This window comes from Centruroides vittatus, unplaced genomic scaffold (genome assembly GCF_030686945.1).
Source record: "Centruroides vittatus isolate TY-2023 unplaced genomic scaffold, ASM3068694v2 contig_976, whole genome shotgun sequence".
Classification (NCBI taxonomy): domain Eukaryota; kingdom Metazoa; phylum Arthropoda; class Arachnida; order Scorpiones; family Buthidae; genus Centruroides; species Centruroides vittatus.
In genome coordinates this window covers 522,458-549,055 of record NW_027122649.1, presented here as the reverse complement: position 1 = coordinate 549,055, position 26,598 = coordinate 522,458, and the positions used below count along the sequence as shown (strand labels likewise).

The window sequence follows — 26,598 nt, the reverse complement described above, 5'->3', positions numbered from 1 at the left end:
GGAGAAAAATGGTAAGAAACAGTAACGAGGACAGGCAGCAACAACTAAAGAACGAATATAGACAGGCATTAAAGAGATTTAAAAAACTAATAAACAAGACACGATCTAAGAGTTGGCGGGAGTTTTGTGGAAAGAGTCATACAAAAGACCCCTGGGACGTTCCCTTCCAAGTGGCTTTCCGGGGAAGGAAGAAAACGCATGTACCAGACATTACCAACGAGAATTTTGATCAAAACAACTTTGATATCACTCAGAATATAAAGAAAATATTAGACTACCACTTCCCCAGCGACAACCCGGATACTGATACAGACAGTCACAGGGAAATCAGAATCAATCATAATAGCTGTCAAACCCATACAAATGACATTCCCTTTTCTTTTAGGGAAGTCCAGAAGGCTACATACACACTAAAGAACAATAAATCACCAGGATTGGATGGAATTTCAGCAGAAATGGTGAAGGCTGCATACACAGAAGTCCCAATTGCCTTCGTCCTTCTTTATAACAATTGTCTCAAAATAGGCTACTTCCCTGACAATTGGAAGATAGCAAACGTTAAATTTATTCCAAAAACAAAAAATGCAAACAGCCCTGAGCAATTCAGACCCATCAGTTTATTACCAGTACTTGGGAAAATTTTGGATGGGCTAATAATAAACAGAATTTATTACCATCTCCAGAAAAATGACAAACTTAACGAACAGCAGTTTGGCTTTAGACAAGGACGGTCAACAATCCAAGCCGCCCTCCGGGTAAAAGACTTTATAACAAATGCGTGGAAGAAGGAAGAACACGCCATGATAATTTCCGTTGATTTTAAAAAAGCATTCGACTACTTGTGGTGGCCGAGTGTATTTAAACGACTTAACAAGACAGAATGCCCTGCAAACATGCAAGAAATACTTAGAAATTATTTACATAACAGAAAAGCAGGCTACTTTTCTAATAACATTAACATTATAAAGCAGGTTACCAGAGGATGCCCACAGGGCTCGAGAAGTGGACCAGGCCTCTGGAACCTGGCATTCGACAGCCTGTTAGAAGAATACGACCAAACAGCAAGAGCAAAGATACAGGCTTTTGCGGATGATGTCGTTCTAATGATAGCGAACAAGAATTGCAACAGGCTAGCAGAGGAAGGAAACAGAGCCCTGGAGAAGATAAACAAGTGGAGTCAAACACATAAACTGGAAATAAATTATAAAAAATGTGAGCTCATGGTGTGTTCAAAAAAATTAGGAAGAGGACAACTTAAAAAACAAATTGGCATATATATCAACGGAAACAGAATCAAAAATGTGAACGAGATGAGATACCTGGGCATCATTTTCGACAGGGCGCTCAGCTGGAAAGAACACATAAATAAAATCCACCAAAGAATGCTTGAGAAAAGCAACACACTCATGCAAATTTCTAGAAATGTCTGGGGCTTGAACCACCGGTCAGGAAGATTGATATACAGAGCGGCGATCGAGCCTGCAATCCTGTATGGAGTACAGGTGTGGGGCGAATCGGCAAACAAAGTTGAAACGAAAAGAAAACTACGATCAATACAAAGGAAATTCATGATAAACATTTGTAAGGCCTACAGAACGGCCCCAACGGATGCATTGTTGGTTCTAGCAAATATCTTACCAATAGACCTCAGGATCAAACAACTCGTATGGGAATGGTCCCTAATAAAGGAAGACGTTAACAGCTTAAACAGCAAAGAAATAGAAGACAAAATCAAGAAGGGAAAATTGCCATCGGACATTGGTGAACTCATTCAAAAAATAAAGGAAAACCAACTGGAAAAAGCAACGAAAAACATGGACACAATTAGACATCCAGCAGAAGAGATCAGTTATAAAGCAGACATAGAACAAACACATAACAACCAGGAAGAACAATGGAAAATTTTTACGGATGGATCAAAGAACGCAGAAGGCTCCGGAGCCGGAAGTAGTTATATATGACCCAAAAAATTTTAAAACATATCAGGCGAGTTTAAAAATGGCTAAACATTGCACAATAACTCAAGCGGAGCTCTGGGCAGTCTTCAAGGCTTTGCAACACGTAGACAATAAACTCCAGAGTTTTAAGGGACCAATAAAGGTTTACACAGATAGCAGAGTCGTAATCCACACACTGAGGAATCAAAACGGAAGGACACAACTGGCCAACGAACTTATTGAACTGGCCCAGAAATTAGGCAAAAATAAAATAATAAAATTCCAGTGGATCCCTGGACACAAGGGAAACGAGGGGAATGAGATGGCGGATAAGTTGGCAAAGAGAGCCGCATTAAAAAATCTCCCAACAACATATAAAAGAATACCGCTCAATATTATCAAGAACAAAATCAAAGAAATAGTCGAACAACAATGGCAGGAAGAGTGGGAACACTCCACAACTGGAAGAACCCTATACAGATTCATACCAACAACCAACAATAAACAAACATACAGACATCTGAGACCCAACTATGAGGTCACACAGTGTCTGCTAGGACATGGAAATTTCAACGCATATCTTTTCCGCTTCGGCAAAAAAAAACAACGATAAGTGCGACACTGATACCGACAAAATAGATGATGTCTCCCACTATCTCTACGAATGTAGCAAATATGAACACCAACGAGAGAAATTCCAAGGACAGTGTGTTATAGCTGGATCTAATTGGCCACCAAAAAAGAGTGAATTGACTCAAAACAGAACCCTATATAGGCATCTTTGCAATTTCATTAAAGCAACCAGAAAGCTATCGTCACCAAAGGAAAGAAGAAGCAAAAACCATCGAAAAGATAACCCAATGAACAGTAGACTGACACTGACATCTCAAGAAGAGACTGGCAGACATTCGGAATAGCATCTGGATCAATACAATAGAATTGTATTGTGTAAATAATGTAAATACTATCAAATGTTAAGCTTAAATTGTTTAAATGTTTACCTTGATAATCGCGTTGTTGGCAAAATAGCCACAATTGTAAATTTTATGATTTTTGTATTCTAATTTTGCTATTTTGTTTTTTTAAAATATCGCCGGGTTTAGGCGACTCATGTGATCCCCTCTGACTTCACCTTCTATCCTTCCCTTTACTCTCCGACTTTTATTCTTCGCTCCTTTCATTTCTTTAGGGCTGAGTCTGTCAGCAAGACAGACAGCTCTCTTAAACTTTACTCTAAATAAATAATACCTTACATTTTGTTCAAATGGTTAAATTTCACTTACGTATATTGTCATGGCGGTGCTTCTGTTAGGTTAGGTTAATTAGATTAACTATATTTTTTGTAGACGTTTCCTGTTTCTTCTTCTTTTTAATAACTACCGTGAATCAATAATTAGTGACGTTTAGCACATGGCGGCCCCCCTCCGGGAGGTCAGTCAAGTACATGAACAGTCGGAAGCGCGGCCATAGCGCCGCCATGGCAGTATTCATATCTAAAATTCAACCGTTCAAATTTTGCAAAACAAAGAAATATAACTTGCCCTTAAAATTTTATATTGTAGCTGTAAATTTAACTGATACAATTTTTATAAATAATGATTAAGACCATTTTTAATGAATCTTCAATTGGTTTATTTTACTAAATATGTAAGAAACATTTTTGATTACCTTCAGTGATGATCATTATCAAATTACAAACTCTTAAATTTGAATTATTCAAATTTAAGAGTTTGTAATTTGATGGTCAAAGAAGTGAAACAAGAAATATTTGATATGTTATGCTTACATATTCACAACATATTTATTTTTAAACAGCATAAGTAAAGAATAATAAAAATATTACAAATTAAATGAATGTAAAAAGAATAAGTTTTGCTTTTAATTTAGTTTAATATAAATTTATTAACAATTCTAATTTTTAATATAAAATGAAAGTCTGCCTCCTTTTAGGTCAAAATATGTAATTCATTTAATTAATTACGCTCCAAAACGGGAATATCTCATGTAAACAAAGACACATACTTAAAACCAGCACAAATTAACTCAAAATACAGTCAAACCTGTCTATAATGGAACCTGTATATAGCAAAAACCTGTCATTAATGGAAAATGTCTTCAGTCTCTTGAATTTTTTGTTGCAAAAGTAAATATAAATTAACCTGTATGTAGCTGAATCTGTGTAACATGGAAATGGAAAGGAAAATCGGGCCGTATAATGGAAAAATAGGTATCTTTATCCGATTTAACACCAATTTAACAAGAAGTTTGCAAGCCTAGCATGTATAAATCATAAAAAAGTAAAAAAATACACATACCCAATGCAGAATAGCAAAACACTTTATTTATACGACCAATATTACAGTAATTTTATTGAGATTATACAGAACGTTTTTGTGTATTTTTATTAACAGCTGTTTTTACTTAACATAAATATGTGATGTAATTACAAGTTGTGAAATTTAACATATTATTCCAGATATGAGATTGTATTCTTTGTTTCCAAGCTTATTTTAAACTTTTTTTTACATCATATTTCATTTGAATAAGACCAAGTTGAAATGTCTACAGATAAAATGCACATCAGGTGTATTATGCATGTTTTTAAGTTTTGTAAAGGATATCATGCTATACAAACAGTGAAAAATACTCGTACCGTGTATGGGGAAGATGCTTCTAAACTCCAAATGTTTCAAATGCAGTTTTGAAAGTTTAGTTCAGGAAATTTTGAACTGAAGGATACAAAATGTACAAGCCTGCAAAAGCTGTTGAAGAGAAATTGCGGGGAGAAATTGTTAAAGATTGATGAATAACAACTCAAGAATTTGTGACAAATATTAGTGTCACAGACAAATATTGTTGAAACACTTCATCCACTTGAAATGGTTGTAAAACATGCTGATGATTGTGTTCTGCATGCAGTTTTTTTTTCACTTATGAAAAAAACAAACTGAATTGAGTATAATTTTGTCTGACAAAGGTAGGCAGCTGTAATGTTTTATTTTATTTGAAATTGGTTACTCATTTTTATATTCAGAGAGCTCTTTTACAAGTGAATGGAAAAATTAAAGTTAAAATATTTGTTATTAACTGAAAATCTGTTGTAGCAGTTGGTGATCGTTCCGTCGAGTACTGAGGTACCACTCTATTTGATATACGCGGTAACATTGTAACATATAGCGGAAACCTGTCTACTACAGAAGAGTTATCCAGTCCCTTGGGATTCCATTAAAGACAGGTGACAGGTTTGACTGTAGTACTTTTGCTAATGTTCTCATCTGTTTGTAACATACATCTTCAGGTACAATACATACAAAGCAGAACTAAATGAACAAATTAAAATTGAATATGATTTTTTGAACAAATTACAAATTCAGTTTAAAATCATTTTTGACCTTAAAAATACAAACACCAATTTTAAACTTCCATTTATGGTGATGTATATTTGCATGGTATAGTGAGATGCATATAATATATATATATTATATATATATATATATATATACACACCTAATCTTCAGAACTATCCAAGATGTAAAACAAAGAAAGAAAAACTTTTTTTGAACTGACAAAAAATGTGCCATGCTGTGGATAGCTTGTCTGTTTTTTTATAATCAATCTTCACTCCATTCTTAAGTGCTTTGTAGATTTCAATGGCTTCCAGGTATTTAAGGTGTGTCCTATTGGAAATCCTATGTAGCAATCATGTTCTGTAGACCAACACGTACATCCTAACTTCCAGCATAAGTGGCTAAAGCCATGGATGAAAGGTTTTTTTCTGATAGTATATTTGTGTTTTTTCATTCTCATAACAAGGCCCCTCACAGTCACTCCAATATATAATAATATGAGGTCAATTCTGTCATCTCACAAGGGGACTACATAAATCCTGGGTAAATAATTATATATGTGGTGCATTAGATCAATGGTTTCAAAAGTAGAATACATCTTAGGCAACTATCTTAATATGGCTTAAGAACATTATTTCCACCTTCCCCTAAGTTTAGTTCCAGTATTTCCATGTAGGACTGGAAAGGACAACTCATCAGACCAAATCACCTTGTACCATTGAGGTTGTCCAAAATAGATAGACTGCAAACTGCTTCTTTTGCTGAACTGGCATAGACTTTTACTTAATCTTGTATGAATCATAACTCATATCATGTAACCTGTTACTGGCAGTTTGTCAAGATATAGATCAGCCTGTTGGTGTCACTCCACAGTTCTGCAGCTTCCATGGACATACCAGGTCAGTATTTCACAACAAACTGATGCAAAATTTGATCTTCCCTGACAATAATAGTTGGTTGCTGCCATAACTGCTCCTAGGTGTGATAGAACCAGTTTCTTCTTGGGGTCTGAGGAAAGTTCTGACAGTGGACTCATTCAAACACAATTTCCAGGCAATCTGTCATATATCAAATAGTTGTTTCATTTTGTTGTTTCTGAAGGATTTTATAGCATACTTGCAGTCCTAGCCTCTATGAATATATAAGATTTTATAGTTTTCTTCATTTGTACAGTACCAACTGAGCAATATATAACGCAGCAAAAAATTTGCATGTTCAATTGAGCAACATCTGTCTAATGCTAAGAGTGCATAAATTTATTGTCTCTGATTTTTCAGAGGAGTAATGCTTTCAAGCATATATAGAGATGCCTGTTACAGTGATTAAGTCAATATTTGTTATAAACCATAACTCAAGTAGACTATTTTATTTATTAAATGAGTTTTGTTTCAAATGCAAATGAGTCCAGTTTTCTTGCTGTTTATCACAATCACAGATGAGGTGTGCATATATTTATTGCCCTGGGGGAGGTACTTGTGGTGTATTAGAGCAATGATCATGGCAATGATGTAGACAGATGATTGAAAGGAAGATGTTGGAATAACTATGGGAACTAAATTAAACTTGCAGAAAACATAATTAGTGTTTTCTTTTATAAATCTGTGTGCATTTTGTTCATAAAAGTTTAGACATGTTTTGGTGCAAATAAATTGATTCAACCAAGTTCAAACCAATCTTAAATGCAGTTGAATAGTTGTGTGTTTTTAAAATTGTTATTATTTAACTGCAATTATAATGGAAATTTAGAATGAATACAAAAGACATGTTTTATACTTTTTGTTCTTATGTGGAAAAAAAATGAGTTCAGAAAAGGAAGGTAACCCTGAGCATAATCAAAATGATGTTAGTGTCAGGGCTGCCCAAAAGTGATTTTAATAGTTTAAGGAGAATGATTATAGTGTGAAGGATAAAGCTTATCCAGGAAGACTTTGATAACGATGATCTCTCAGCACTAGTGGCAGCAGAACCAAATTTTATGCTTAAATGGAATTAAATCCTCAACACGTACATTTTGTTTTCTGTACTATGAGTTTTTTTTTGTTAATATTTTTATTTTTTATTTTTGTGATTTGCTTTTGGTTTGTGTTTTTCAGGCTTGTAAAATGTTTTTTAGAGGCTTTGGGGACATTTACAAATGAGATCATAGACAAAATACAAACATATCTCTGCTAAGTCCACCCTTCTAGCTACATCTTACTTGTTTAATATTCTTAGTTTTATGTATGTATTAGCAAAATTTAATTTAAATTTTCTGACTTTAAATACACTTACCATTGTTTTTACACTACATTTGTTTGTAGGAGCACATGGCCAGTGATTATATTATCTATTGGTGTCTTTGATGTTAATAATGACTTTTGCATGTCAGAAAATGCTTGCTGCAGTGGCGTGCAGTGACAATTTTCAAATGGGACTAGATGTGACAAAACCTATATTTTATAAATTAGAACAATTATTATTTAAACATCTGGAAAAAATTCATTTTATTTGCATATTACTGGTATGTTAATTTTACTTTCCAAACTCTGTTATATATAACAGAGGAAAAGTATGATGATCAGTCAAAAAATGACTCCCCAAGATTTTTACATTTTTAGATTCAGGAGACTTTGAAACATCAAGAAATGCAAAATATTTGGGGTTTTTTTCTCTATGTATGGATGTTTGTATGTGTGTGGGGGCATGATTTTTTTCACACTCTTTGAAGCTTAATACAGTAATACCTTGGTTTTTGTCGATTTTCTTCATTGGCGTGCCCAAGTGACCTCACTGCTAATTTTGCGAAAACAAAGGGCAACCCATGCATTTCCAGTTCAGTGTGGCATTATATCTTGTTGTGTGAGCATTAGCCCGCGATGGCCCACCATTGGCTAATATTTCAATTCCCTGAACACTGGGCGTTCAGTCGCGGGTTTGTGCTTTGCCAGAACGGACTGGTCATGTGGAGTTTTCTGGGTTTCTCCACGTCTGTAATGCCTGAATAGGGGCCAGTTACCCTTAAACAGATCTCCTGGAAGGCACTATTCCCTGCGATATGAACATCATAAACATATACAACTACTATTACATGACAATTACGTCACACTTTACCACAGGGCAATATAGGCTAGAAGCTCATGTCCAATTAGCTTCTACAAGACAAAACATTACCCCATGCGTCTAGCCAAACAATTCCATTGCTTTCCTTTAGATTAGTCTTTTATAACAATTTCTTATTTCTTTTAGTATTTAATGCTATATTAATTCTTTATAAAATGTGTTTTTGGTATGTATTTTGGAATGTCTAGAACAAATTGATTGGATTTACATTGATTCATATGTAAATAATTGCCTCGGATTTTGCCAATTGTTTTCGAACGGATTATCAACGAGGTATCACTGTAACTTGTGTGTCTTTTGTTGAAAATTTCTAAAATTTAGCAGGGAGTTCATGTATTGATGTATTAGGTAGATTAATGCTATTAAATTTTGATGGTTAAAGATCGACAGGTGGAGAAATAAAGGAGGTCATGTAATATCTCGAGTAGGTCAGACTTAATGACAATTTTATTCATTATTAGCATGTACACTTTTATATATATATAAAACCCATTTCTACTTTCAAAATGAAGCTTTCTGCCATTTTATAATAATTAAAAATATAAAAAAATTTTAAATAAAATAGAATATAGCTGATTGTTGATTGTCTTCACTCTGCCGTGACAATTTACCTAGTTCAACTGCACGATTAACAGATTCAAACTACGCAGTTTTGCTGCAAGGGACCCGCTTATCTTAACAAGTCCCCTTCCATCTGAATTCAAAGCTTTCTAATCAAATATATCATCTTTTAAGTAGATTCACACTTTAGATGAAAACTTTTAAGTGTTTTATAGACATTACTAATGCAATTTTGTTTTTAATAAGCACAAGAAACAAAATCTTTTATTACAGAACTACCTGGATGCGCACGAAACACAATAGTATGACAGGAACACATGTCTGTGAGCTAGTCCTGTCAATGAGTTGACTAAAGGAGCCTTGAAGGGTGTTCAAGTTGGTTTATGGAAGAGTTGAACTCAGCGTAAAGGAGGGGAGGATGGATGGGAAAAGTACACAAAAAAATACATATTTTTCAAGCAAAAGTTTTCAAATACAAATGCATTAAAAATATATAATATTTAGATGGTATTTCAAGGAATTTAGGAGACTAGCCTAGTCCCTCTAATCCATTCTTGGCACACCACTGGTTTGTGATAAAATTTCAACCAAAGGGTTGAAATTAATTAATTTATGAAATTTATTATTATTCAAAAATTACTGTTTTGGAGTCATATCTAATTATCTGATTTATGTTGTTAAATAAAATATCTAATACTCAACTTATAGATTATTTTACAAAAAGGTCAACATGGTGATGCTGATATTATTGAATCATGCCCTAGCATGATTCAGCAGTATCAACATCCATCCAGTAGTTGGTTATCCAGATGTATTAAAGCTGCTCTAATAGCCAACATGGCTGACAAAGTACTCTTCCTTAATAATATTAAGGAAGAGTATTTATTACATAACCTTAAATCCTCTGATAAAGGAATCCAGCAGCTGTTTGTTTGATATTTAAAATACTTTTTCATAATTCACTTCAGGTAATGTGAAACTTGATTAAATGGGTCTCTGTTAATCTGGACTCTATTCTATTTGTATTTTACATTATTAAAAACTATTTCATTTAATAACTATTTTAATATTTTTCAAATAGTAGCAGCTATTTAATAAATTTATTAAAATTTCAGTGTGAATCATTTTTCCAACGTGTAAAGCCGCTTCCTGAAGATAATGTGTTAACTCAGGTAAGGAAATTATTTACATTTTATACGAGGTAGTCAGGAATGAACCAAACTTTTAACACATGTTTCATTACTCAACAAATAAAAACTCTTACATTACACTACCTTCAAAGTAAGCTACAAGGCAAAATAATTTGTCATTGAACATACTATTTATCAAAGCAATCTTGGAAGCCTTTTTTTCATGATACTTTTAAGGACTTTTATTGTTTGTGACTTTCACCTCTTCTGTAGATTGGAACCTATAACCTTTCAACTTTTCTTTCATTTTAGAGAACAGATAAAAAGTCTGTGAAAATAAGATCAGGAAAATAATGAGGTTGGGGAAACACTTATACACCCTTCTTTGTCAGCTGTTCACTGACTTGAACTAGGAACATTGTTATGAAAAAATCAGTTTTGTCTCTTCCACAAATCAGATTGCTTTCATTGTACAGTATCACACAGATGGGATGGCTGAGAATGTCAATATGCCTTTCCTTATTTACGATCTGACCTTCAGGAAAGAATTCATGGTATACCATGGATATCAAATATAGTAAGCATTACCTTCTCTCTTGATTTTTCAGTCCAAAATTTTTTTCTGCTGTGGCAATTGAAATTATTCAATTAATCAACAAAATTAATCAGATCTTTATCTAATGAATAGAATGATCAGTGGATCATGGTGTTTACTCAATGGCCACAGATCAAATATCAGTCTTTCATATCTGTCATGGCAATTGAAATCATTCAATTGCCATGACAGAAATTCCTTGCAGTGTCACATCTCCCATGGAAATTGGAGAATTATTTAATCTTTTATGGAAATTATTTAAATCCCATGGATTTTAAATAAGAACATACCAAAAACTCTAGAACACTTTTTTTAAAAATAAGAACAAAGTTCCTATTTTAATTTGTTAAATCTCTGAGGAAGGACTGAAGTCTAAAAGCACTTGGATGCTTGTATGTTGGATATGTTCCAATTAAAATACAGTCGAGTCTGCATAAGTCATCATCTGGATAACTCGACACTTGTTGGTTACGTAGCCAGTTTTTTGTGGTCCCAGCCAACTTACATAGGCATTAATGTTATTAATGTTAAAAAATTCTGTTTACTCGACATTATTTAACTCGTCATCACTGGATAAATCAACACACTTTTTGTTTCACACTTTTTAGAATTCTGATAAGTCAACTCCCCCCGAAAAATGAGTTCACACTACACAGCTTATTGTATGGTGTGAACTTATTTTTTCAGGAGGGGAGTCGACTTATCAGACGTCTAAAAAGTGTGAAACAAAAAGTGTGTTGATTTATCCAGTGATGACGAGTTAAATAATGTCGAGTAAACAGAATTTTTTAACATTAATAACATTAATGCCTATGTAAGTCGGCTGGGACCACAAAAAACTGACTAATTAACCTACAGTGTTCAGTTATCCGGGTGACGACTTATGTGGACTCGACTAATTGTGTTCAAGTTTTGATAAAGACTTTTGGAGGGTTAGTGAATTTTAATAAAGAATTATTATAACTTATAATGTAAACATAGAGAGCATTACAAAGTGATGCAAAACTCCAAACTAACAAAGGCAATTAGATGACTTTAATACTTAATGATAATTTTTAGCATTCATTATATTATGTAAACACAAACATCTAAAGGTATGTATCCTAAAAATCTGCACAAATTTCAAAGTTGTCTAAAATTTATTATTTATTTTAAAAATAAGGTTTTTTTTGGATATAGATAGGTTGTTTAATGTTGAGGTGAGATAATCGGGACTGTGATCAGTTCTATTAACTTCTAGAAATAGTCAGCTTTGAAGTGCAAAGTTTGACCTTGATTCCATCCCCAACTCCTTGGCAAATCCAGTTTTTCAATTAATTTCATAAACTTTTTGTTTCAGTTGGTACCAAAATTTCTCAATTGTTCTTAACTGCAAAATGTTTGAAATGTTGACTTCATGGGTGATGTATCAAATTCTGTAATGGTCCAATATGGAACTGTTTTGAGCATAATGGGAAATGGCCATGTCTGAACAGAAAACATCCTTGGGCAGGGTAATATTTCTTTAGGAAGGTTACTAATCTCTCCTGAATGCATTTGTTGCAATACACTTCTTTGATGATGAAGAATCATGATGATGCAGTGAAGGCCCATGAGAGTCTGTTTGGAATGATTGCCAACCAAACCAGAAGCTTCAGTGAAAACTTGGATTGGTATTTGAATTTGACTTCAGGATCTACATCTAGCTCTTCTTTGTGAAATAGTGATTGTTACCAGCACATTCACTTCCATCAATTTCAGTATAAAATCTGCCAATTACATATCTCTGATCAAATTCATTTAATACTTCCAATTTTATAATGGAACATTATTTACATAAACTTTTTTGATAAATTTAATCAAGAATATTCTGAAAAGAATGTATGCTGTCTCATGTGCATGTGCAATTATTTGCAATTACCAAAAAATGATATTGAAACTTGTGCAGATTCTTAGGATACCTATATAACATAACAATTTCATTATGATGATACAAAATTGTAAATAAAAGTGTTAAAATTTGAATATTGTTTTATTAAAGGCATTATTAAAAAAAAATCAGGATCTAACTCCAACACCACAAGAACAAACTGCAGTTCTTAATCTTGTGACAAAAATTCAAACAGTATTGGATAATTTAGCTGTAGCTCCAGGAACATTTGATGCTTGTGTAAGTAAAAAATATTTATTTAAAAAATATATTTTTTTAAGCTATATTTAGTGTGTATAATTTATTTGCATAAGTAAAATTTTTAAATGACAACATACTTTTACGTCATTTATTTAATTGATGTATGTAATATAAAATAGTATCTATAATTTAAAGTAAATTATGAAAATTGAATATATAAAATGTAAATAGATTGATTCATTTTTGTTGTATCAATATTTCAAATGAACATTAAAAATGTAATTATATTATTTCAGAATGTTAGATTTAAGATTTTGTAAAATTTTCAATATTTCTGTTTGAATTATTATTGATGATTAATGAAGTATTAATGAAACTTTATAAATATTTTTTTATTTGAAATTATTTTAAAAAATTTAAGTTAAAAATTGATGAACTTGTTCTACTATGCTTTTATTTAGTTTGATTTAAAAAAATGCTAATTTTGAATTTTTCTCTTAAAAGACATATTTTATCAAATTAAATATACTATGTTTTTGTGCATATAACCTGAAATAAGTTATAGTATATAGAAAAATGCTAGAATGGAAATAAAACCTTTGCATAACCTTTCCCACTGTATACCTCACACCTTCAGAATTGAAAGCATGATATTTATTGGTATGTAGTTTAGAAAGTACCATCTCAAACAGAAATTGATGTTTTTCTGTTACATTTCTTTGTAGATGTAATTATAAAATAGTTGAAATTGAAAAATGAAGACTGAGGTGGAACCTTCTAAATGTCATATACAGAAAATACAAATGCATATTGAATAACAAAATTTTTTAATCTTGCTGTTTTATTTATATAATAATAATAATGAATACTAAAATAAGTCTGTATACTGCTTTCTTACCATCTCTTGTCTCTAATTTCTCATAAAGTTTAGTTAAGACTTTATATTTGGCCTTGCCAATTGCTCTCTTAGTTTTAGTTTTGGCTTCTTTATATTTCCTATAAGCATCCATTTCTCTCATTTTTTGCCATTTCTTGAACAAAGTCTTCTTTTCCTTAATAATTGTCTGCACTTCTCATTTTACTACTATGACTCTTTCCCAACACATCCTTTGCCCTTAGTCTCACGAACCACCTCTCTTCTCACCACCAAACTTTCAGTTATCTTCCACAGTATTTACATTTAGTTCTAAATCCCAACAGTTCAATTGAAACAGCCTCTCTCTAACCTGTCTTTCTTTCTCACTCTTCAATTTCTGCCATTGTATCTTTGGAGAACCATCCTGTCCTGTTGCCTTCTTCTGTATTTTAATCTTCAAATTCATCACAAGCATCCTGTGTTGAGTGTTAAGGCTTCTCCTGGTATCATTTTGCAATCTTTACACATCTTCAGATACTCCCTTCTGATTAAAATATAGTCAATCTGTTGCCAGATGTTTCATTCTCTTCTCTTCACATAAAAGATATTTACTATGGCCAAGTCAAAGGCCATTGCCATCTTGAGAGTTTGGATTCCTTCCTTGTTCTTAGCTCCAAAGCCCTTTCCTCTCATAACCATTTCTTTCTCTCCCAATATGCCCATTTAGGTCTCCACCAATTATTATTACCTTGCATTCTGGAATTGCCTAGATAAACGGTCAGCAACCAGTGGTCCGTGGACCATTGATGGTTCGCGTGATAATTTGAGTGGTCCATGGAGAAATTTGGACGTTGATCAAATGAAGATTATGCGAGTATTACGAAAGAAATACAAAATGTTTAGTTGCTTTTTTTCACTCATTGGTGGTTTTTATTCAAATCTAAAACTAAATATGAAGTGACTGTTATCTATAAACAATAAACAATATTGTGAGTGCGATTGTTGTCCTTTGTGAAAAAGCACTAAGAATCCATAAACTTATTTCAAACAGCATTAATGAACTTTATGCTTGCATTAATTTGTTATAATTGAACGGGTGAGTTTCTTATTAATATAGTAAAATTGAACTTTTATGGTCATTATTCTACAGATTTTGTATCATTTAAAAAATTCATGATAGTGATCCACGGGATTCAAAATTGTGAGTTCAGTGGTCCGTGAGGTCAGAATGATTGCCAACTGCTGGCCAAGATGACCAATAGGTTATATAAGCAATTTCAGAATCCTCCTTCTTCTCTTCCTCTCCTAATCTTGCTTGAGGAACATACACTGAGAAACTTCCAAGCTGTCTTTCCAAGGGTGATCCTTGGAAAGACAGCTTGATCACCTTGATCATAATTCTGTCATTTATTCTTTTTTCTTCAAGTATTTCCTCCTTCAAGCTCTTTAAAGACCACAATTTTAACTCTGTTCCTTCTATTTCTCATCCCAGAATACCACAACCTTTAGCTTTTCCTTTTTTCCAATTTGTCTCTTGTAAACAGGCCCCACACACTTTTTCTTTAGAACGTTTGCCAATTTCTGTTCTCTCCTGTTATTGTCCCCATGTTCCATGACATTACTCTTAAACTGTGCACTAGCTTCTTTGGCCACATTTGTTTAATCTTGTCTGGTAACTCTTGCTCATTTTTCATAGCAATGTGGCGTTGCATTGCTTATGGGGTATGCTCTAGCCTTGGCCAAATTTCCAAAAAGATTCATCATGATTTGGCAGAAGTTTTACAGCCAATTGCCATCTGATGCTAACCCTCGTCTTCTTTCATCTGGCTTGGAACCAGCAGTGACAGAGTAGAAATTTATGTAGTTTCCAAAATAACAAAATAGAGTGAGAAAAATGTTACTACTTCTGTAAAATTGTTTACTCCAAGATGGTGACCATTGATTCAAATCAAACAATTTCAAATAAGAGCTTTGAATAGGAAGACTTACAGTGCTGACAGGAGACTTACAAGATGAAATATCTTGGTGTCTGCTGTTTGCAGATGATGATGTGCTTATTGATGTGGACATGGACAAATTACATTGTAAGAAAAGTGGAGGGAAAGATTGGAAGGAAAAGGCTTAAAAATTAGTAGAAAGAAAATGGTATGTATGAAATGTGCTTTTGGGAAGGTGCTTCTGAGAATGAAGTTGATGTGAAAATTGAAGGAGTGAGAGTGAAAGATTCAGATATGTGGAGTCGATACTCCAGCAAGATGGAGAAATTGATGAAGATATAACAAACATAGTTGCAGCTGGTTGGACTAAATGCAGAGGGCTAGGGAGACTTTGTGACAGAAGAATGCCTCTAAGATTAAAAAGAAAATTTTATAAAATGGTTGTTAGGCCTGCAGTGTTGTATGGTTCAGAGTGCTGGATTGTAAAGAAAGTGCAGATGCTGAGATGGTAAGTGGTATCACAAGGAAAAATAAGGTGAGGAATAGTTACATCAGGAGAAGCTTGGGTACATGGAGAGAGAAGAAAAATAGAGGGAAAATCAACTGAGATAGTTTGGGCATGTGCAATGCCAACCAGAAACAGCTCAGTACAAAAAGTCCTGGGAATAGCAGTGGAAGAGCAAGAAGGCAAAGAAGACCTAGAAAGACCTGGAACAAGACCCTTAAATGTGATATGGAGAAGCGTAGCATTTCTACAGAAGTTGCTTTGAACAGGACAGAATGGAAGTGAAAGACTTGAAGTGCCAACCCTATATAGTTGGAAAAAGGTTAAGATGTTATTTTAATCAATATAAAGGAATTTTCACAGTACAGAGTTTAAAAAAAATAATGCAAATAAACTGAAAATGTAAAGACATTATCCTTATTTCTTTAGTAAAAAAGTGGAAGTAATGCTTTTGTGTAAAAAATGTGTAAATAAAATAAAGCTTTACACCATCAAGCTGTAGTTATTTTTAATGTGCATAATTATTTTTAGTTGCATTTAAAGCTTCACTTTATACCAATGAAAAGAGCAAGACTCTACAGCTTCTAGAATGACAATTATTGCATTGCATGTCAACCTAAAACTGTCAATTTCCTGAAAATTTTATTATCTAAATAAATTTTCACTAATTATCCATTATCTAACTCAAATTCAGATAGGAATGTCTAATAATATAAATTAAGTATGGATTGAATGTATAGAAAAAGATGAGAAAGAACTAAAGGTAAGGTATGCATATAAGTTTTTTTTCTTTTGAAAAATCATGGCAGATGAATGTCTTCAGTGCAAAAAGTTTTTTTTTTCCTAAAGATCCTGTTAGTAACTTTAGACAAAATAAAAAATGATTTGATAAGTTCATTATTACTGTTTAAAATTAGCATATAATCCACTTTACTGCATAACCTTTATTCTCCTTCAAAGTGTTTTACAAATACAGATAACCTAGAATGATATTATGATGTGTTAAAATAATAATGAAAGACAAGGAGATAACATCCAAAATCTTATCAATGTTTAGAATAAAATGCAAAAATATTAATACAAGTATCCCTCATATAACACAGTAGATATGTTCTGAACAAATGCTCTGTTATGCGAATCTCTGCTGTACAAAACAAAAGACTAATGCAAAACTTAGGGTTACATTCCAGAAGTTAGCAAAAGTATACTATTCTTTTTTGTTACTAAGAAAAATATGTTTATTAAAGCAATTGATAATTAATTATTGATTGGAAATAAAGTAACAATCACAATTAAAAGTACTGTATTACACATTAATATTAATTTTAGTTAAATGAGGGTGCTTTCTTCTTACAATGTATTCTCATCATTTCAGCTTTTTTGTTGATCTTGATCAGAAATATCAGCAATGTCTTAATTTTTTGATTTTTATCACAATTTTTTTTTTATGGATGACAAAATAAAAATATGTTGTTAATCAAAAATTTGTTCAGTCAAGTACTGGACGACTTCTTTCCAGAATTTTTGTTCAGATATTAAATTGTTTGAGTACCAAAATACAATGTATTTTGTTCATCATTTCTACAAGTGAAATAATCATTCGTAGGTAAGTAATAACTATAACCATAGGCATTACTTACCTATTTAAATAAACTTTACTAAACACAAAGATTAATGTATAAAAATAAAACACAATTACAGTTTTAATGGCTACAGTCTGAAAGCAATGACAAAATCTGGTTGATAGGAAAACTAGTGCAATTTTTTTTCTTCCTTGTCCTATTAGTTTTCATTAAAGTAAACCTGATGCAAAGCACAAAATAATTTGAAAATTTTATTATTCTAAAATCCTTGGGCAAATTTGAGAAAACACATGCTCAGTTAAATAAAAAAATATATATATATCAAATAATAAAATTTATAATTAAAAATTGTGAAATTTTGTATGGAGGGTTTTCAAAGGCATGTTAGAGCAAATCCAGAAGTTGCATTGTATGAAGAATATCCCCAATTTTCCAACCATGTTAGAGCAAAACTGTGTTGTATGAGGGATACCTGCAAATAAAAATGAACAGAAATTAAATAGATAAATTATTACAGATATCTCAAATATGGAATGTTTTTCTAAAATTGATATGGAATGCATTAAACAGATTGTGGAAAATGCTGAGAATGCAATTTTTTATGCAGTTGACTTCAACATTCTAGTGTTTATAATAATTGTACTTTATTAAATAAACAAAGCAACTGTTTTATATAGGAAGCAAACACTTTGATTAAAAGACTTGACTGAAAATATTTATTTTAATAAAATTGCTGAATTTTTGAACTATCAACATTGTGCCTAAATTTATGAATTTTTGTAATAATTGTTTCTTTGTTAATGGTTATAATATTGGATAATCATTACTTTTTAACTTTTCTGTATTAAGTATTTTAAACATAAAATATTATCGAGATTTCATATTTATATAAATCTGTAGTTTACAGCATATTTAATTTTTCAGCAAGTAGATGAAGTTCGGCAGGTTGGATCATTTAAAAAAGGAACAATGATGACTGGCCAAAATGTAGCTGATATAGTTGTTATTATAAAAACACTTCCTACAGGTAATTAAGCTGTTTAAATTGTTTTTAAACAGCTTTGTAAAAATTATGTAATTTATTTAAATTTAAAATATATAAGCTTTATTAAAAGTATTTATTAAATTACTGAATATGCATTACATGATTATTTAATAAGAGTTTCCAATAAAAAAAAACAAACTATTTATTTATTTATCTGTGTTTTTATAAGTGCTTATAGATAAATTAATAATTATCATCTTAAATTGATATTATAGATAATTACTTTAACTAAAAAGATTACTGATCAGTTTATTTAAAATATTTAAATAAAACATATTCTTAAAAAGCATTAAGATACATAATATATATATTATATATATGAAGTATGAAGAAAAATTAAAATGTTATTATTTAGATATAATATTTCTAAATAAAATAACAACAAATATATTATAATTTTTTAAATTAAAAGATTGAAGACAAAGTCTACCTAAACTGTGGTCTTTATTTACTGTCTTGTTCTGAAATACATTCCATGACAATCTCACCTTTGTTTTTAAGATACTTGGTTGTCATCTTTGCAATTAATGTATGTTACAATAATAAATGCAATTTAGTGTGAAAATAATCTAAATTTACTAGAAACAATGCCTATAAATTGTATTATTTACATATGATTCCATGAACATTGTGTGTTATATAAATGATTTTTTATACAGTTTTAATTAAAGTAATTAACATTTTCTTGAGGCTAAAAGTTTGAAAAATATTGAGTTATTTAATTAACACTGCTTATAATTGTCTTGGGCATTAGATGTAAACAAAACAACTTTTACCAGAATTTATAATAATAAAAACATAGAGATATTTTCAAATATCTTATATTTAAAAAACTTAGTTCTAAAGCTGGTATTCATATGCAGAAATGGATGATGGAAACCGTCAACAGAATAGCAAAATGACAACATTCTTGCCATCATAGCCAATGGAATATATTGTTGAAAATTTTCTGCTTTTGCCATTGCAGAAAATGGAACAGTAAAAATTAGACCAATAGGAAGGTAGTATATCAATGTCATCATAAATGTCACATGTGACGATAGCATTTGAACTATTGTGGTCAGCATGGGATAAAAAGCATAATTTATACTCTAATACATTAATATATTTCATTTATACACCATATTACTATCTGATTTAAATATTAACATCAAATATATGACTTACTGCATAAAGTATTCGAGATGACATAATCATAATTTGGATATGAAAATTATTTGATATTTCTAACTTCTGACGATTTCAAAATATTTTCTTTCCCAAATTTTTCACTTTTGTGGCTTTTTTATTGTAAGATCTTAAGCAAACTTAGAAAGTTCAATTGCTATAACAAAGTAATCCTCGTTGGCACCATTTTCAACGACCAGCAGTGGCAGTTCATCTTTTAATGAACTGTTTCTTTTTGTATCTTAAGATTTTTTCCCCTTGTTATTTATTGGTTTTGAACATAAAATTTTTCAAAGCATTAAAATATCAGAGATATAAATTTAAAGATAGATACATTTTAATTTAAATTATTTTTATCGGTTAAAATTCCCTTTTGTGCAAAAATTTAAGGTTTGTATTGTTTCAATTATTTAGGAGAAGCTGTACATGCTCTTGGAAATAAAGTTATGGAGGATATGAAACAAGCAGATCCTCATGAAAGTAAGTAAATCTTTTTGTGAAAGAAATATTTTGCATTTATTCTAGAAATAAATTCAAGATCCTGTTTTTTACATTAATGCAAAGTTTTAATTAACATTTATTTTTGATATTTTTTATATTTTTAATAATTATTTTAATCTGAAATCTATTTTCAGATTATTAAATACAACAATTTTAATTTAAAAATTGTAATGCATACGTTTTAAAGGTTCATTTTCTTAAAACTTGTTTTTTGTATTTAATTAACTATTTACTTACAAATTAAGAATTATTTAATTTTTAAATGATTATAATCTCAATGCATGAAGAAAATTTAATGTAATCAAAATATTGCTGTCTTATACAGTAATAAGAATAGATTACTTGCATGCATATAAAAATTGTGATAAGTTTAATTAACTATAATATATTTCAATATTAAAGCTTCCCAATTGATTTCATCTTGTTATTTTGCACAGTGTTTATATATTAAGTTTTATATGCAAAAGTTTGAGTTCTGCAGATATCCTGCTGCATTGAACTTTTAACACTGCTCCCTAAATAATTTTGAAAAATTATGTATTTGTGAGAATCTGAGGGTTAATGATTTAAATCGTCAATTTTAAATAATGAATTTTTGTTACAAATTTTTGATAGAAATTTATTTATCATAAAATTTAGTAAAGTTGAAATAGGAACTTTCTTTTCAACTGGAGGAAAACAATTCAGTTCCTGTAAAAATATTAGTTAGTGTGAGATGTCTCACACTCTGTCCATGAGACTGCATGACAGAGAGCGTGGAGTGGTTTATTTGGAAGCATGGAGGGTTTATTTCTAATCTGATTGGATGGAATTTTCATATAAAAGGTGAGAAATCACCTTCAAACCCACTTTTCATTAGCATTTTTGCCATTGCGATTAGCCAATGCTCTCATTCCTCTCCCCAGTTCTCTACTTTTACTCATTCTCAAGAACTTTTAACTCTCCATGTCTAATATGGATGTCTTACAGGTACTATGAATTTTGTAAACTCTCTCTCTCAGAAAAGCATTAGGAAATAGATTATCATTCATCTTATTTCCGTTTTAGAATCATTTATATTTTAGATGTTTATTTCTATGATATATTTTTGTGTGATTTGATTAGTGCCTAATGCCATCATTGGCCCACAATTTTCACGTTTTCCACATTACCAATGATTTAACTTAAACCCTCCTAAAAATTCTGGCAAATTTTTAACATACTTTTTCTACTCAGAAAGTCAATATTGCAAATTAGGACATGGTTAAATTTATCTTAACTGGTGTCAGGACTCTTAGAGATTTTTCCAATCTTTCTTTTTACATTTCCATCTTGAATGTGGAACAGGGTTATTCCAGAGTCCCTGGTTCTCACATATTCTTTTAATGGGACTGTACACATTCAGCCATGATACAGGAACAAACATGTTTGTTTGTTCCTGTCAATGAGAAGTATATACACTGTCTGATTTAAAATCCTGAAATTAGCTAACATCTATGATTGGGATTGAATTTGGTATCTAATTAATTGTCTCTAATTTTGCCTAGAAACAGATGAGGAGGCAATTTTGTTCTGAGGATGAAGGTTTAAAATCAATCAAAACTTGTTTCAAGGACTCCTTTTGTAAGAGGACATGAGGCACTCCTTTTGTAAAGTTAAGGAAGCCAAGGTTCCTTTTTATGTAGTTATGGGAGTCCAACTAGTCCCCTCTTGTTTATTTTTTTGTCTGGCTTACTGGATGTTCTTTTGGATAATTTCCATTTTGCCTACTGTGTTTTTTGTTCTATGAAGTATAAAGAGTCAGCAGTGATTGACTATTCCTACTTCATTGAACTTTATCAGAGATGTATGTATACTTCTTAGCAGTCTTATGCTCTATTTTGCTCTTATATTTAACTTTTTGTCCCTATAGCTCTATTGTTATAGTTGTTTTTGAAAGAAAATTTTAAAGAAATCTATTTTATTTGATTGGTTAAAAATTTGTTTTTATTAATTTAAGTTTCCAAACAGATACTGTTGTAACAAAGTTAATAAGTTATTGATTTTTTTTCAATTTAGGTGTATGTCTTATAAGTATGCTGTATAGCAGGGATGGGCAACGCGCGGCCCTCGGGCCGCATGCGGCCCGTAGTAATATTTTTGCGGCCCGCGTGACATAAAATATGAATAAATATATCAATTTCCCAGCTTAATGAGATATTGAACAAAAATTCAAACGTTATTTTCTACAACTTATATTTGTGAATAGTTTTTTTTTTGCAATGAGTTTAGTAAAAATTAAAACAAGAAACCGACTTACAGACAAATGGAAACGAATTTAAAACTAGCGGTGACTAATATTTGGCTAAATATTTCCGATATATTACGTTTAGATCAGTGCCAGAAGCTATATTAAGTATACCTATGCTAATTTATAATTATATATGAATAAAGAATTGTGATTTACCGACAGTACCCCCTCTTTTCTCTTGTGTGCGGCCCGCGTCAGTTCAAAAGTTTTGAAATGCGGCCCTTACGTAGAAAAAGGTGTATGTCTTATAAGTCTGCTGTATAGTACTGTATAAAATTAGTAAACTGTCTTTTTAGAAGTTAGTCTTTTAATTATTTAACTCCTAAAAAGTTTGTCTGTCTGTTAATTTTATTAGTTTAGAAGCTGTTAGCTTTATATTATGGCTTTTTGACTTTGATTTTATTTTAAAGTATTGTACAGTAAAATTACATTTTTGATGATAATGAAATAAAAATTAATGAAAATGTACTGTTTTTTTATATAAAATTTTATTGGAAATATCTGAAAAATTGATACATCTAATATTGGATTTCTGGATTATTTTTATTTTATAGTCTAAAGAAATACTTTATAAAGATACACAGGATGGTCCTAAAGTCCTTGTGAAATTTTATATTTTAATCACTAAAGATGTATAAATGTTAAAACTGAGCAGTAAATATTACTTGAGACTAATGGCTGTTATTAACTTTAATTCTGCAAGCTAAGGCACACAGTTTACTTTCTCTTCAATTGTCACCATTTGCAGTCACTAATGGAATTTGTAAATGAAATAAATTAGTTCTATGTTGATAAAAATATTACGTAAAAAAATTTCAAAAGTTAGGCTCTCAAAAATTATTTACTGTATAGTTTTAACACTTGTACATCTTTATTTATAGAACTATAAAACTGCACAGGGACTTTAGGGGACAGGAAAGAAAACTTTTAATTATAATAATGTACAAGGTAGTCCTACCTTGTACATTATTATAATTAAAAGTTTTTGAAGGAAATTTTATTTTAATAAAATTAATGTTGCTGAAAAACAATTAGCTGAAATGTTATCAGTTAAGACCATTAGACTTATTTTTTAATGCTTTATTATAAAATTAATGTAATAAATTTAAATATTTAAAAAAATTAAAATGTTTAATTTATTCTAAAATTAGATTTTTCAAAGTATTGTTTATTATGAACAGTTTTAAGTATGGCTACAAATGAAAGTGGTTTTGAAATCAGTTCATCCGAGGCAACTGTCAAGGTATTAATAACAACTATCCCACAGAATTTGAGAAAACTTGATCCAGAATTACATTGTAAGTGATGAAAAATAATTAGAATTTAAACTAATATCTTTCTTATTTAAATTTGTATAATATGCAAAATGAAATTATATATATGTAGTATGATCCAAAAGTTCGGGAAATTGGCATAAAATTCCTTACCTTAAAAAGTTTATATTGCCGATGCACAACCATCTTCAAAGTAATCGCCTTGGGCGACGATACACTTTTGCCAGCACTCGTATAACTTCTGGAAGCACTGCTGGAAGCCATTTTTTGAAACCTCCCGTAAGGCCTCCTGTGATGCTGCTCTCACCTCATCTGATGACAAAATGGCATCCCTGCAAATGCTTTTTCATTGATGGAAACAAATAAAAATCACACGGGGCAAAGTCCGGTGAATAGGCAGGGTGTGGAAGCACATTAATTTGAGTTTTGGCGAGAAACTGTGTGACCATTTGGGACCGATGTGCAGGTGCGTTGTCGTGCAGAAGGTACCAGTCTCCACTTCGCCAGATCTGCAGCCATTTACAACGAATGGATTTCCTCAAATGACGTAAAATGTCTAGATAACGCTCATTGTTTACTGTTCTGCCTTCGGGAATGAATTCTGAATGAACAATTCCTTGAGAATCAAAAAATACCTCCATCATGACTTTCCCTTTGCTCCGATCCTGCCGGAATTTCTTCGATCGCGGTGAGGAGGGTGATTTCCATGTTGAAGAAGCACGTTTTGATTGGATATCTAATAAATAACACCACGTTTCATCACCCATTATGATGTGGTTCAAAAAAGCTGGATCCTTATCAGCTTTGTCGATTAAATCACCCGATATTCTCGTTCATTCTTTCTTTTGTTCAGAAGTCAAAAGCCGAGGGACAATATTCTGAGACACTCGATGCATATTAAGATTTTTCATTAAAATACGCTGGCAACTAGTTTTGATAAGTGAGTAGCCTCGGCGATTTTTTTGAAGGGTTAGGCGATGATCTTTGCAAACACATTGAGAGACCAACTCAACATTTTCCGCGTTTCGTGAAGTTGAAGGTCAGCCGGAACGTTCATCTGCGATGGATTCTCGGCCCTCTTTAAAATGCCAATGCCATTCGTACACCTTCGATTTTGCCATGCTAGAATCACCATACATCTTTCTTAGCAATTTTAAAGTCTCCGTAGGTGTTTTACCTAAACGCTGAAAAAATTTAATGCTGCAGCACTGTTCTTGAAACTCCATTTTTATTATGTCGCAGAACAAAGGTAACTATCTCCAGAAGAAAACAGCAGCACTCGCGGTTTAATCAAGTGACATGGGTGAAACAGACCTGAACACGTAGGGGTGGTTTGGTAGAATTCATTTCATACACTATAACTTCAAATACATGCTTTTGTTGTCATAGATTACTGCATTCCCCAAACTTTTGGATCATACCACTTATATATATATATATATATATAGTGGACCATTACACACAGAATTATAGTATCTTAGTAGAATTTAGAATTTCATTAGTAGTAATGATAAAAAAGTATTATAAAGAATATTTTTCATTATTATTGCTAACACACATTTAGATTTCTATATTTTCTTAAAACTGTTAATTATAAATTTTGGATAAAAGTGAATTAGAATTTTTACAAAATTGTTCCTGTTAAGTATTTATTTTTTTAATTGTTATTATGTATGTAAATTCAATTAGCTTTTTTTTATAATGGCATCAAGTTACAGTTTAAATTTTCAGTGTAATAGTTTTGAACTGATGAAAAATTGCTAATATTTTGTTAGAAAGAAAAATTGTCTACGTATTATTTATTTCTTGACTATAAGAGTATACATTTTCACTGAAGTAAAAATTTTATTAATTCAATTCTTTCAGAATATATTTTTTAGCTTGATATAATCATAAATTTTTATGTTACAAATATATTATATGGGTATTTCTTAGTTCATTGATCAATGCGACAGTAATTTCTGCTATTTATTCAAGTTTAAGATACCAGAATACAGTAGAGTATCGATTATCCGAATACCAATCAACCGGAACATCGGTTAACCGAAAGCATTCCAGTCAGCAAATTCAAATTTCCACTAGTGCTGTGGCTCTGCAGTATTTGGCTATGCCTTGGGTTACTCCAATATTATTTTTGTTGGTGTGCGTGTTTTAGCTGGCAGCACTGGCATGACCATGAGAGGGTACTTAAGGACACGCCAGTATGGGAACAAAGCTTTGGCCAAGAGTCTGTCTCTGAACACTGGGAGTTTGGTCGTGGGTTTGTGCCTTGCTCGGATGGGCTGGCCATGTGGAGTGTTCCAGGTTTTCTTCATGTCTGTAACGTCTGAATAGGGGCCAGTTTCCCTTAAAAGACTTCCTGGTGTGCATATGGCCATTCCATCTAGAAGGCCAGCTCGTCGGATGCCTAGCATTCATAATCTCGCTCTCTCAGAGTATAGAACCTATATGTGCTGAAAACTCCATATCAGTTAATCAAAAAAACAAAAGAAAGAATGAATGAGGTTTTTTCTCCATTTGTTTGTTTTGTGTGATGTTTTTCTGAGGACTGTGTGTCGGGATGTGTATCGTGTTGAATCGGAACGTTTTTGATACTAGATTAACTTCCGGAATATAATTTTTTTTGTTTTTATATTTTTCAATATACCGTATTTACTCGCATACAAGACGAGGTTTTTATTT

General features: G+C 31.6%; 1 protein-coding gene across 1 annotated transcript in view; it reads left to right on the top strand.

The window, feature by feature from the left end:
* The window catches only part of LOC136985755 (interleukin enhancer-binding factor 2 homolog), a 44,823-nt gene that overhangs the window by 1,802 nt on the left and 16,423 nt on the right, over positions 1 to 26,598 (top strand). Inside the window, exons 3-7 of the mRNA XM_067283102.1 lie at positions 10,060 to 10,116; positions 12,690 to 12,818; positions 18,585 to 18,687; positions 20,287 to 20,352; positions 23,824 to 23,940. Coding sequence (XP_067139203.1) covers positions 10,060 to 10,116; positions 12,690 to 12,818; positions 18,585 to 18,687; positions 20,287 to 20,352; positions 23,824 to 23,940 — 472 coding nt within the window. The remainder of the gene's footprint in view (positions 1 to 10,059; positions 10,117 to 12,689; positions 12,819 to 18,584; positions 18,688 to 20,286; positions 20,353 to 23,823; positions 23,941 to 26,598) is intronic.